This window comes from Tursiops truncatus, chromosome 13, assembly GCF_011762595.2.
Source record: "Tursiops truncatus isolate mTurTru1 chromosome 13, mTurTru1.mat.Y, whole genome shotgun sequence".
NCBI lineage: Eukaryota > Metazoa > Chordata > Mammalia > Artiodactyla > Delphinidae > Tursiops > Tursiops truncatus.
The window spans coordinates 68,103,796-68,117,708 of record NC_047046.1 but is presented as its reverse complement, the minus strand read 5'-3'; the positions used below and the strand labels follow the sequence as shown (position 1 = coordinate 68,117,708).

General features: G+C 37.6%; 1 protein-coding gene across 1 annotated transcript in view; it reads right to left on the bottom strand.

Annotated features, from left to right (window-relative positions):
* DCC (DCC netrin 1 receptor) overlaps window positions 1–13,913 on the bottom strand; it is a 776,413-nt gene that overhangs the window by 159,396 nt on the left and 603,104 nt on the right. The window contains 1 exon segment of the mRNA XM_073789896.1: window positions 138–233. Within this exon segment, the coding sequence (XP_073645997.1) occupies window positions 138–233 (96 nt within the window).

Sequence of the window (13,913 nt, the reverse complement as noted above, 5' to 3'; positions counted from 1 at the left end):
GTATACATATACACATAAGGCTCAGGACATGATTACATACATTTTTTTCTTTGTATTTTGTTTTGTTTCACTTTAGTTTGTTTTCTTCACCATAATTCAAATATCTTGTCACGAGAGGATTAACTACTTTAGCTTACCGGTTATAGATCTGGTGGTAGCACTTTCATAAAGAGGAACTCCTTCTCCTGCATTGTTAAAAGCTTTTAGGGAGATTACATAATGGGAACTTGACTCTGGAGAAAAACAGAAAAAATATGAACGTGTTGATTTATTTAATGTATTGAAATACTCAGGATAAACATTTTCCTGAAATCAAATTGAATATAATCAATTAAGCAAACAGTTGTTAAAAAATGAGTGAGTTTAATTCTGGGAAGAAGGTGGCAGTGGTGGCAATATAGTTTTTTGATCTTCCTGAATCTTCATATAAAAAGAGACAGAAGAACTAGATAGAAAACCAAAGGCATTTAGACATTTATGACAAAACACGGTGATGAGGTCTATATGCTCACACCCTAAGATACAAGTGGATGTGGACAAACCACCAATATGTTATCATGAACCTGCATGTTATCAGTATCTGTGTAAGAGAAATCAGAGGGAAGCAACAAACCTGAAAACAGTCATTCTAAAATAACTATCAAGTAATGCTAGAAAGTGCAATGGACCAGTTTAAGATCAGTAAATGTAAATACTTGAAACTAACCTACAAAGTCTCCTTTCCAGGACAGTGTTCACACTGGGGACAAACTACTAAGAATATATTTAAAATTTATGAGTAGGACAGAAGCAATAGACATGAAAGGACGAGAAAGTCTAGATCAAAGTAGGAGAGAGGAACAGTCATGAAAGGTTGGAAAGCAAACTGCCATTGTTTTTAGTGTGTGAAAGGGTTCAGCCAACTTTTCTGTAAAAGGCCAAGATAGTCAATATAGCTGTGCAGACCACTTTGTCTCTGCCACACATTCGTCTGTTTGTTTTGTTTGTTTACAACTCTTCAAAAATATAAAAACCATTCTTAGTTCAGTGGGGCCCAAACAAAAATAGGACCTAGGCCAGATTTGACCCACAGGCTATAGTTTGCTGAGCCCTGAGCGCAGGTCTAAGGAAAACAACAGGATAGGGAAGTCTGTGTATTTAGAAGAGCTATTTGAACTTCTGGGAATGCAGGGAAACAAATCACATAAAAGCGAGCAAGGAAAATCCGTTGAGGTTAAATTCCTTACAAAACAAAATGAGGAGAACATCATTCTTATAGACAAGTACACAAGGAAAGGATCAAAAATACACGAGAAAAACAGATCAAACCTGCAATTTACTGTTTCAAAGTGAGCTAAACAACATTAAGAAAATAAAATGCCAGATATGCAAGAGTTACATAAATCAGAATTGGAAGAATTCAGAAATGAGGCAGCCTGGCTCAAGAAAGAATTCTATGTAAGTGACAAAGAAATCTGAATGGGGCAGCCCAGCTCAAGAAGGAATTCCACATAAGGGACAAAGGACTCTGAATGGGGTGGCCTAGCTCAAGAAAGAATTCCACTAAGTGAAAAAGAAATTTGAGAAATAAAGTGTAATGAGATGAACAAATAAATGCAACAAGGAGAAAAACGAAAACAAAAACAAAAGTAAATGAAGAAAGAGTAAAAAAGAATGCAGGAAAAAGTGACAAATATTCTAGAAGGAAGCTAACATTGGAGTAATAGTTGTCCTTGAGGAAAAAAACTAAAGAAAGGGAACAGAACAAATATAGATGAAAAAATGTTATTCAAGAAATTTTTGCTGACTTAAAAAAATCTTTTAGGCACACAAAAGAATACATGACTTATAAGAGGGAAAATTAGTTTATTATCAGACTTTTTGACAGCACCATATTGTGCCCGAAGAAATTTACGTGATTTTTTTGAGACACTCAAGGTAAGACAATGTGATTCAAGGATTTTCCAGGCAACAAGAGTTAGCTTTAAATATAAGGGGCTCACCCAAACTGTTATCAACTTGCAATTAATCAGGGAATATTGTTCCCCTGATCCGGAGATCCACTAGAAAATGAGCTTTAGACATTCTAAATGACCAGGGGAGATACTGACCTAATAACTAACTGGTGAACAATAAATTAAATGAACTAAGACTAACTGAGGGTTAAAAGGAAGAGGTTTTATTTTGCAAGGCTACAAAATTGTACCTATATTATAATATATTATAATATAGGTACCTATATTATAATCATAAGATAAACTTAAGGGAGAATATGAATATGAATAGTATATGCAAAAATGTTTCAATAATTATTGTTGATGGTGATACTATTATTATTGTTATTCTGAAACCAATGTAATATGAGATAGAGCAAATGGGTTATCAGGAGAAATTCTAATTTTATCATACCCTGTGTCCTTGAGAACTGGATTCCTGGTGTGAACAAAAGATTCAGTATTGTGTTCCCACAATTTAATTGAAAAATCAGTTGAAACTCAAAAGGTATTTTATCTCTAATTCTGTCCACTGAAAATGTCTAGAAACACTGACTTAATAACAACGGGTATCCCTAGCACCCAAACTGAGATTTTGAAAAAAATATTTTGCACTGCAAGAAACAAAGACTTCTTGGAGAGCTGGTTGATTCCTAGTCTGAGGCAGGAAACACAGCAATTGAGCCTGAGGCATCCTCACATATCAAACAGAAAGGAAACATTCAAAGACTAACAGGATTGTGTCAAATGGATTTGGAAATCAACTTGGAAGAGTTTTCCACTGACCAAAGGTGAGGACAGTCTGAGCGTCAATAAAGATGAAAGTTGCAATGAAATGAAACGTAACAAATACATATGAATGGGTGAATTCATAAAGATTTTTTAAAGAATAATAAGAGTTGGTCACTTCTGAGATTCACAGGGAACCAAATTACTATCTTCAAGTCTGGGTAAAGAGTCAAATATTTATCATGTCTTTCCTGAATAAACTCTACCACTGTGTAACCAAAGAGCATGTGAGGGGAGTATCCTCTTACCGTATTATTCCTACTAATAAGAAACAAATGATAAAATTCAAATATTGCTAGTTTTCAGCCCCAGTGAACAAATGAAACTATGTATTAAGCATTCATGATTGCTAAGATAAAACAGAGAATCCAGACATTACATACCTCCTAATGAAAGAACACACTACCCTCTAGAGTCTTGCCAAAAGGATCGAACCTGCTTAGTCTGATCAAGCTTCTTGATCCAACTGCCAGTTTGCAGGAAACAGAGCAAAGAAACAGGTTGAACTCTAACTTAAAATAACTCATGAAGTGATACATTTGTCACATGTGGTTTTCTGTGTCTGTGTTTTATTTTACGAAAAAAAAAAGCTTTTAAAACGAATGAATTTATCTTTGACAATATTCTTTGAAAATTGATTAGATGGCTTTTCCTTTGTGAAATTTTTATGTGCCCTAAATATTAGCGTTAAAGATTTGACATTCCAAACCACAGTGACACAAGAACCACAATACAACAAGAAGAATAAAATAAGATTACATTCAATGCAGTCGAAGGGCTTCTATTCAGTGAATTGCTTCGCCTGCAAGAGGGGATATTTACTTTTTTAGATTTATGTTGTCAACTTAGTTTACCGAAAAGAAAGTAATCAGTCAACAAGTTGGAGATCCAAGAATATTTGGAAAAGATGAACCTCTGTTGTCAGGTTACAATCATAATTCCGGGCAGAGAAAACAATGAAAGACTACATAAAATTAAGCAGTAAAGTATGTGATACAACTTATGAATGCTATATGAGTTTAGAGGCCTAAAAAATTAGTGAGGGATTGGGTCATCAAAGACTTCTTGGACTTGGAACTAGGACTGAAGGGCATGGGTAGGATTTAGAGGTAGAAGGATGGTAGAAGAAAAAAAACATCTCAGGAAAAAGATGGGACAGATTGAAAATACAGTGAGGAAGATCACCAAAAAACTTTTCTACTAGGACGAATATACTTTATAGTTATTGGAGTGAAGTCAAAGTCTGATTTCAAACATATATACAACTACAATGTAAACATTTATATGAGGTTAGAACCATAAAAAATTACTTCTTTTGGGTGAAACTGCATTTAGTTTCACCTAATATACATATACTATATATTTTCATCTGTCTATGTATTTCTTTATTAAGGAAGTGAGAGAGAGATCAGGAATGCCAAACTCACATGCTTAGAAGTCAGAATTTTATTTTTGTTTTTGTCTTTGTTTTCAAACCTGAGAGAGGGAGGGAGAGACAGACAGATAAAGATATTTGGCTACAGTGTATGAGAGACAATAGGGGAGAGAGGATGCTGGACAGGAATTCATCTAAGTAATTCACGTAAGGAGAGGGGTCACCACTCAGCTTCCAGGTGTTATTAGCATATGGAGAGCAGTCCTGGTGTCAAATTTTCTGGAAATCCAGATTTTTATGGGAAATCATCACATTCTCAAATGTTGGCAAATAAAGAAAACAAACCTGTGCTGGCAAAACAAAATGTATCTCTGAACTGAATCCAGGTCCATGGCCACTAGTCTCTAACCTCAGATCCCTACATATACAACTATATGTAGGAACATATATGTATTATGCAAATATATATGTATTCATGGAAGAAGGTCATAAAGTCTGGGCTTCCTCAGTCAAGATGTCAACCACAAGATCAACAGCAACCACGAAGAAACTATATGATGTGGTAAAGAGGGTAAATATAAAATAAGAAAGCAGGTCTCCTTTATGCAAGGTTATTGAGCATGCTTGTTTTATGTGGACCTCTCCAATTTAGACTGGAATTCAGAGGGAAGAATGTCTGACTTGAGTTCTGAACTTCCTGCTCAGGGTTGATGCTGAAACTCCCAGCCTGGTCCACGTTACATTGAATTCATCCCTTCACCACTCTGTCCCCACCTCCCAGCTGCCCAATTTCTACCTCCTCAGACAACGGACTCTGTAAAAGCCTCTGCAGCATCACTGCACTATTGGTTTTCAGTGTTGGAGTATGCATTTATTCTCATTAAAAAAAAAATTAAAAGTAACTCAACTGGTTCATTCTCATTTTACTGGTTTGAATTTTTGTCTCAATCTGAATTACCTCATCTAGCTGCTATCTGGATCCTAAGCAGTAGTCACCATTTCTTAATCTCCCCCCACAGAAAAGGCGAAGTCATTGTCATTTCAATACTGACTCTTGCTAATATCAATACCCATCAAGTCTCTACTCATCTGGGTAATGGCAGCTTTTTCCATTCGATGTCCAGCCATGGTATAAGGTATGCCAGCAAAGAGTACGGAGTTTTATAATTTACCAGCTGTTGGATTAACGAATTACACTAACTGCTAAATTCCACAAATCCTAACTACCCTGGGTACACCTTGACAGTGGCCAAGCTTCAATTTAAATAGAAAGTGGTAATGGCTTACTCTCAGGAAAGGTAAACAGATTTGCCTTCGGAGTTGCCATAACAACAATGGAGTTGTTACTGATACAAGAATATTGCTAGAGCCAGGGGTCTTCAAGACTTTTTGATCTGGTATTCTGCTGTTGTCAGTAATTTGAGGATCCGGTAAGTCCACTGACATTTGTAAAGTAACACAGAGCTACCTAGGAAATAAAAGACCTAAGACAACTTCACATCCCCTTCTGTCTACCTTTTTCAAGAAGCTTCTTTATGCTCTTCATACTCTACCTGCTACTCAACATCTTTTGGGCTTTCTCTGGCCTCCATATAGTGCTTTTGTCAAATTGCATCTGGATCTACTAAGGAAACAACAGAATCTTTTTACACCCCCGTCAAACTTGATCCAATAGTGAATCAGCCTGAACAACAACAATAAAAATATTATTTGGTTATTGGTTAATAGTGGACATAGGACTCTATTGCTTTGATCCCCTTTTATACTGTGATGGAGGCATCTCGTTTAAGTGTGTACTGAGGTGGAAAGATGGCTGTGAGAGTGTATGGGAGCAAAGGAGAACAAGGGTTTGTGTTTTCTCCCCGTACAAAAGAAGGGTGTCATTTACTAGCTCACCACTAGAGGGCAATGTGGAGCTATTTTCCTGCACATGCTCAGAGCTCTTAAACTTTAAAACCAGTAAATCACAAAAGAATTGCCTAGAATTGTTCCCTCTTTAGAAGCAGCAAATGAGTTAAACACATTTAATATTATCATAATGAATTCAAAATGAATTAATCATTAATTATGGTCAGACCCCATTGTTCAGGAATACATTTAATGACAATTATGATAGTAAATTTATTTTTTCGATTTGCTGAAATGATACAGATATATAGGCTTGAAAAATGTATCAACTGCCTCTGAAAAACAACGTAGAGAGGTATTTTCTCATTTGAATTCACTGTGACTGAATCCTACTGAGATAACTTGAATTTTGGTGGATGTTCACATGGGGATTATTTTTAATTATGGATATTCGGAGTGATTCCAAAGATTTCAAACTCTTGGTCAGATTTTCATCATCGTTTGGCCAACCTTTCCTATGGAATACATCACAATGGGACAAAGGAGGATAAAGAAATACTTAATAACTCTTTGAGCATCCAAAACAGATAGCTTCTGGCCAGTATCTTCTTTGTGGCTAGGAAAAAGGGGAAATAAATGCACATTTATTGATTATAGGGGTTATAAAGACAAGGAATGGGCAGTGGGGAGAATTTCTGGTTCTCCTTCCACAGAGACTTGGTAGGTGAGAGACCCATTATCGTAAGAGCTTTTGTTGAGGCTTGCCTGAAGGTAGTGAGATGCATGTGGCTCTCTGGGGCTAAGGGAATGAATCAAACAACCTGCAGACAGATCCTCAGGGGCTGGACCAAGATGCTGTACTTGGTAACAAAAGCCAGTGAGAAGAACATCATCGTTTTTAATTACTATTTTGTGTGAATTAAATGCCACTGGCGTGTGCTAGATTGACAGCCCATAGTCCTTTATTCATTACAGATTAGTTACTTCACTCAGTGGCCCCATCAATGCCCAGCGCTTGCCGGGGCCCAGTCTTCATGTCTCTACATCTTTTGCCCTCTGTTAGCACTGCCAACAAGTCAATTAGAGAAAATTAGAGTGGTAGCTGTTTTCCTAATGCAGATGCCTGCTCACTGCAGAGAAGCAAGGCTACCCCAGGCACAGAGTACAGACCACTGGATCCCTGTCAGCTGGTAAATGTTACTGGATACCTCTGACCCCACTGGACCTGAACCGTTTAATTAAGTGTAATGGGTGGACAGCAAACACAGACAATTGCATTGATCTCTTAAAAGCATGAGCAATTCATATTCAAGAAAGATGCAATTTATACAGTACTTTCAATATTCAATTCTACTTCATTACATATACTTGTTTGCAAATTGAATTAATAGCTAATCTAATTAGTACCCTTTGAAGGTTTCCTTCCTTCCTTCCATCCCTCCCTCCTTCTTTCCTTCCTTCCCTCCCTCCCTCCCCCTTTTCTTCCTCTCTCCCTCCCTTCCTTCTTTCCTTCCTTCTTATTCTATGAACACTATTCAAAGAACGGTCAGATTATAACATAACTTGTTCATTAACCAGTCTTGCAGGTACCACATACTCAGCTAGTCTGTGTAAGGAAGTATTTGAGTTTAAAGGAGAATCAACATAAATTTTCTTTAATCTACCAAGGTTTATCACCAGGAGGGAAATCAGATAAAAATAAACTTTATAGGGAAAGTTTCACTGCTTGGCATATAGGAAGTATTTAACAAATATTTGTTGAATTGATGAACATGTGAGACACAGAAGGGCTATATTATTTAGTGAAGGTGAAATGGCAGCCCCCAATCAATCTGAACAAAGAACTCAAATTTCTTGATCTCAAACTACACGTTCTGATACCTGTAGGTTTATGAATCCAAAGAGATTGTGCAACGAAACCTCTCACTTGCATATTCACATTCAGTTATTCTTCCTCTATTCATTTGTTCATTTGCTCATCAATTCTCATTGAGCACCTTCTGTGTGTAAGACATGGTTATAAGTTTTCTAGGGTATGTAAGGATTTAAACAAACAAGCCCTTATTCACCTTGATGAATCTTCTAATAGAGAAGCCATGTTGGAAGTTTTAAAAAAAAAATCAGAGCAAAGTGTTCTGGAATCAGAGAGGCTTTGTCGAGAAGGTGGCAGTTTTGCTGAATCTTCTGATGAAGAAAGGTTGAGGAGAGAGAGTGGAATAAGCAAATACAAGTAAACACCACATGGTGGTTGTACAATCATGCACATTAGGATCAAAACTTGAAGACTGACAATTTCTCCTCCCTCTCCCTTTTCTCCCTCCTCCATCCCCCTCCAAGTAGTAACATTTGTTGGATGTCTAATTAGGCCCTTTGTTAACTATCTCACATCCTTTATTTTATTTAATCCTTCCCTTAATCCAGTCTCTGGCATGCAGTAAATACTTAACAAATATCTGTTGAATGGATAAACGATTACCCCCTTTTTGTAGGTAAGTGGGAGAATTTCTAATTCCAAAGCTCAGCCCCTTATCCTTGCTTTTCACTGAATAATTGATGGTGAGTTGAATAACATTTTGAATAAGTTTCAAACTGTGCTTTTAGTTTTTTTAAAATTAATTAATTAATTTATTTTTGGCTGTGTTGGTTCTTCGCCTCTGTGCGAGGGCTTTCTCCAGTTGTGGCGAGCGGGGGCCACTCTTCATCGCGGCGCGCGGGCCCCTCACTGTTGCGGCCTCTCCTGTTGCGGAGCACAGGCTCCAGACGCGCAGGCTCAGCAGTTGTGGCTCACGGGCTTTGTTGCTCCGCGGCATGTGGGATTCTCCCGGTCCGGGGCTCAAACCCGTGTCCCCTGCATTGGCAGGCAGACTCTCAATCACTGCGCCGCCAGGGAAGCCCTCAAACTGTGCTTTTAGAGATACTGATTCCCCAGAACTATGTAGTCCAGGAAAAGATGTTTAAAGCAGGTCTACGTCAGACACTGTTGTAATTATCCCGGCAAAGATCGCAAAGGCCTGCCTTCAGGTGGCAGAACACAAATGAAGAGCAAAAGATGCATGTGAGTGACACAGTTTGTAGGTATATTTGGAGGAACAATGAGGAGGGGAAAAATCTAGAATGAGTTCTACATTCTGAGTCTCATAGTGAGCTGAAAGTATTGTTGGGACTAGGAAATCAAGAAGGGAGAGAAAGATTCCTGCTTCTGTCGCATTCGGTATAGAGAGGAAGGGGCATCACAGATAAAACAGACGGGCTGCTCTGGGCTCTGGTCATGGTGTAAGAATTGTACATAAATAATCTGTAGTATGGAGGATACTTTCTTTAAGCCTCGAGGAAGCAGTGCATCCCTCCAGATACTCTTCCAAGTAATTGTATTCCTAATTTTTTCTTTTCCCCACTGAATTAACTAGCTGTCTTGGGGTTATTTAGAGATAATCTGCTTAGAGTTGTTGGCTCTTTCCTGATGAGTGCTACCAAATGTATGTGGTATTTTCCATCACATTTAAGAAAAGCAGACTTTCATGTGTACTGTGCTCTGACTTTAAAAACAATTTTTCATCAGTTATCTCAATGATGTTACAAAGAAGTTAGGGCAGGGATGGTCATTCCCATTTCAGTAATGGAGAGACCGAGGTCCAGTTGTAATTATCTCAGCCAGAGAAGACACAGGAAGTACTGACTGTCTTCCATGTGCCCAGACTTGCTTCTCTATAGCAACAGGATGAGAAGGTCTGAGGTTTTCTCTGGACCATAATGCAGAGCAGACTTTAGTTACCAATTAGAGCAGAATAAACATTCGTCACCTGCTTTGGTTGGTGAGGTGTGCTTTTTGGCAGCCTGCCCTCAGAGTCAGAGAAACAATTAAATCCTTAGATTATAAAGCACCACAAACAGCTTACAAATGGAGCACTTCTTGAAATGATTTCTCAGCAAAGCTTTACATGAGGAAATTACCAGAGACAATATAACCAAACATAGAGGTTTTCCTCTTTTCATTCATATCTCTCAAGGAAATATTGAATTAAATAAAAGACAAGGTGAATATATTGTAGGACCATCTAAGGACTCAACTAATAAAAAACACAAATACTGTTCACAGCAAACAAATCATTACTTTGGCTTGAAAGCCAATCAGACTGATCTCCTAGCATAAAGGAAAAATAGAAGAAGAAAATAATAAAATAAAATGTGTTTTGGTTAGGAACTGAAAGAGGAAGCATATCTTTCCCTTTTACAAACATTTGCTATCCTTTCTTCTCTCATTAATTTTTTGTCTCCTTTTTCTATGCTTCTGGGGTTCTTCTCTTCGTTACTCTCCTAATTCTTCTAGGTTTCTGGGAGACAGGATGGGAACTAGGCAGTAGAAGAGAAATACAAAGAGAAAGAATAATAAGCATATGAATACAGAGGTGCTGAGGAAAAAGGGCAGACGTCAGTATAACGAGGAGCGCTTTTCTCAGCACTCGCTGTACCAGATGCCAACGTGGCCAGGCTTTATCGGGCTTACCTAACCCAGAGGTGGGTACAATGACTGTCCCCACTCCAAAGATGAGAGAATGGAGTCTTAGGGATGGTCAAAGAGCTTGTTAATTAGCAGCGCTCAGATTCAAAGCCAGGTCTGTCCTACTTTTGCATCTACCCACTTTCCTATCACTGCAGGATAAAGATTAAGCGAGACATCAGAGGCAAAAGGCCCCAATTGCTTTACATTCTTTTTTGAAGCGGAAAAGTAGAAAGAAAGACACAAGACAGAAATAATTTGGGGACTTTACCATGGCTCAGGTTAAGCAGAGCCCAAGTGGAATTTTTTACCTTTTAGCGTCTGAGATGTGTGTGTGTGTGTGTGTGTGTGTGTGTGTATGTGCGTGTGAATGCCCGCATGCGAGTATCAAAGTAGCCTGCTCAATCTGTCAGCTTCTACATTCACTCAGGTTCCTGCCTTCATTTGGGTAATGTGCCTTGTTATTTTATTGCTAACCTTTCATTACCCAGGATGCCAAATAGATAATACTCAAACACTTAAGTGGCATTCAGCCTGCACACATTTATGTGTATATTTATTTATAATTACAGTGGTTATTTCTCTATGTACTCTTGCTTCTGCTTTCTTCATTATCTTCAGATTAAGCTCCATTTACAGTAACCCACTAAGTATTGTAAAAACAGCGTTGTCCTATAGCACTTTCCGTGATGATGTAAATGTTGAATAACTACACTATATGGTATGGTAGTCACTAGCCACATTTGACCGTTGAGCATTTAAAATGTAAGTAGCATGACTAGGAACTAATTTCTTTTCATTTTATTAAACTTTAATTAGTTTAAGTTTAAAGAGCCACGTGTGGCTAGTGGCCTCCATGGTGGACAGCACACCTGTACAGAAGCGCTGTTTATCTTTCTCTCCCATGGTATTGCCATAGTTACTAAGGTCTTGTGGACAATGCCAAGGGCAACTGGAGAAGATTCGGGGTGAGGGTTCTTGCTGCTACTTTTCTCTTCAAATGTGGAATAACTCACTAAGTGTACAAACTATGATTTTATAGTCTGGGTTAAAGTTTAATTTTATAGGCTGCACACATATACCACACCTGAAGGTAAAAAATTTAAGCATTTGCCTTGTATCTGATTCAATTTCTTGTATATATCTTAAATGATTTCTATCCTCATGGCAAGTAAGCTACCTCAACTGATGAAACTTTTGAGTACTCAAATTTTTCAATTCCGTGCTCTAAAATTTGGATGTGTTGCTCATCTGAATATGTACTCGATTCAGGAAAGTATGTCCAGATGGAAAATAACTTTGTTAATAATGGAAAGGGACATTAAATTAATGACAAGTCTAAGGTGGCTGTAAACTTGAACTCATTTTTAACCTCATGCTTTAATAAACCATGAAGAAATGAAGTCAAAATAGTTAGGCTAGAATAAAGACCTGGTAAAAATAATAACTACCAATGAAAAATGGCACAAGGAATATAGCATTAGGCCATTGATCATAAACAAATACAGTTTTGGACTTAAGTTCTCAAGCAAATCAACTGTTATTTTAATTACCCACTCAGATTGCCTTGGGCTCAGGGGGTAGAAGAGGAAGAGAAAAAAAAAAATAGACAAAACCAAATGGACTTACAATGACCTGAGCCAAGGTCAAGCAAAAGTCTGCATTAATAGTAACAGTAGATGTATGGGAAAAGTAAAACACGCTGTCATTATCAGGAAGCCAGTGAAATAAGCAAATTACAGTTGTTGATCTCAGCAAGATATACTGAATTATAGCATTACTGGTATAGATTTGGATTTTAACAGACAAGTTTGTACATGATTGCTTTACATTGACTTAGATTGTAATACAGTTGCATGTCTGGAAAATTCTGCTGAAAGACTGTGAACAAAGGGAAATGATAAACAGCAACCCATCCAGTTGTGGGGAGATACGTGTGGTGAGGCTGGGCCTTCTTCAGCACCTTGTTTAGTAAGAACTGGGAAGAAGGTAAGTAGCTAGAGGAGAACATTTAGAGATGTAAACTGAATAAACCTGAACCCTGTGGCAGGGTGACCTTAGTGAATTCCCAGGGGCCTCGCTTTCAGGGAGAATGGCTGAGCATTCAGGGTCAAGGCTCAGAAGGCAAGAGTTCTTCCTTCCAGACAGATGTCACCCCAAAAGGTACAAATGCAGAGAGAGTAGAAAGGCCATGGCACTGGGATTAAACAGACCTGAGTTAGAAATGAATTTGACTACTTAAAAGATATATATATTCTTAAGCAATTTTCTTGACTTCTCTCAGTTCTATCTTTGTCTTTTTTAAATCTGGAAATGTGAATGGTACTACCTTCATTTAAGATAGATGCTGAAATTGGTGCAGCCACTATGGAGAATAACATGAAGGTTCCTTACAAAACTAAAAATAGAGCTACCATATGATCCAGCAATCCCACTCCTGGGCATATATCCAGAAAAGACGAAAACTCTAATTTGAAAGATACATGCACCCCAGTGTTCATAGCAGCACTATTTACAGTAGCCAAGACATGGAAACAACCTAAGTTGTCCATGAACAGATGAATGGATAAGGAAGATGTTCTATGTGTGTGTGTGTGTGCGTGTGTGTGTGTGTGTGTGTGTGTGTGTATATATATATATATATATACACACACACACACACACACACACACACAAATACAATGGAATATTACTCAGCTATAAAAAAGAATGAAATAAGGCCATTTGCAGCAACATGAAAGGACCTAGAGATTATCATACTAAGTAAGTCAGAGGAATATCATATGCTATCATTTAGACGTGGAATCTAAAAAAAAATTGATACAAGTGAACTTATTTACAAAACAGAAATAGACTCACAGACTGAGAAAACAAACTTATGGTTACCAAAGGGGAAAGGAAGAGAAGAGAGCGTTAAATTAGGAGGTTAGGATTAACATATACACATATATAAAATAAATAAACAACAAGGACCTACTGTATAGCACGGGAACTATATTCAATATCTTGTAATAACCTATAATGGAAAAGAATCTGGAAAAGAATATATATATATCGAATAACTTTGCTATACACTTGAAATGAACACAACGTTGTAAATCAACTTTACTTTTAAAAAAAAAGGTGTAAATAAGGCTTGAATGGACGCTTCACAAAAGAAGATATAGAAACGGCTAACAAGCGCATGAAAAGGGAAATGTAAATTAAAACCACAACACAATGAGATGCCAGTTCACTTACAGCACCAAATGTGACGGTTTGGAGCAACTAGAAGAATGCAGTGTTTCTAGCTGAAAGGTAAAATGCTACAACCACCTTGGAAAACTATTTAGCCATTTCCTTTAAAGTTAAACAGATTCTTATCATACAATCTGGCAACTCCCTCCTGGATATTTACCCAAGGGAAATAAAAACATATGTCCACAAAAAG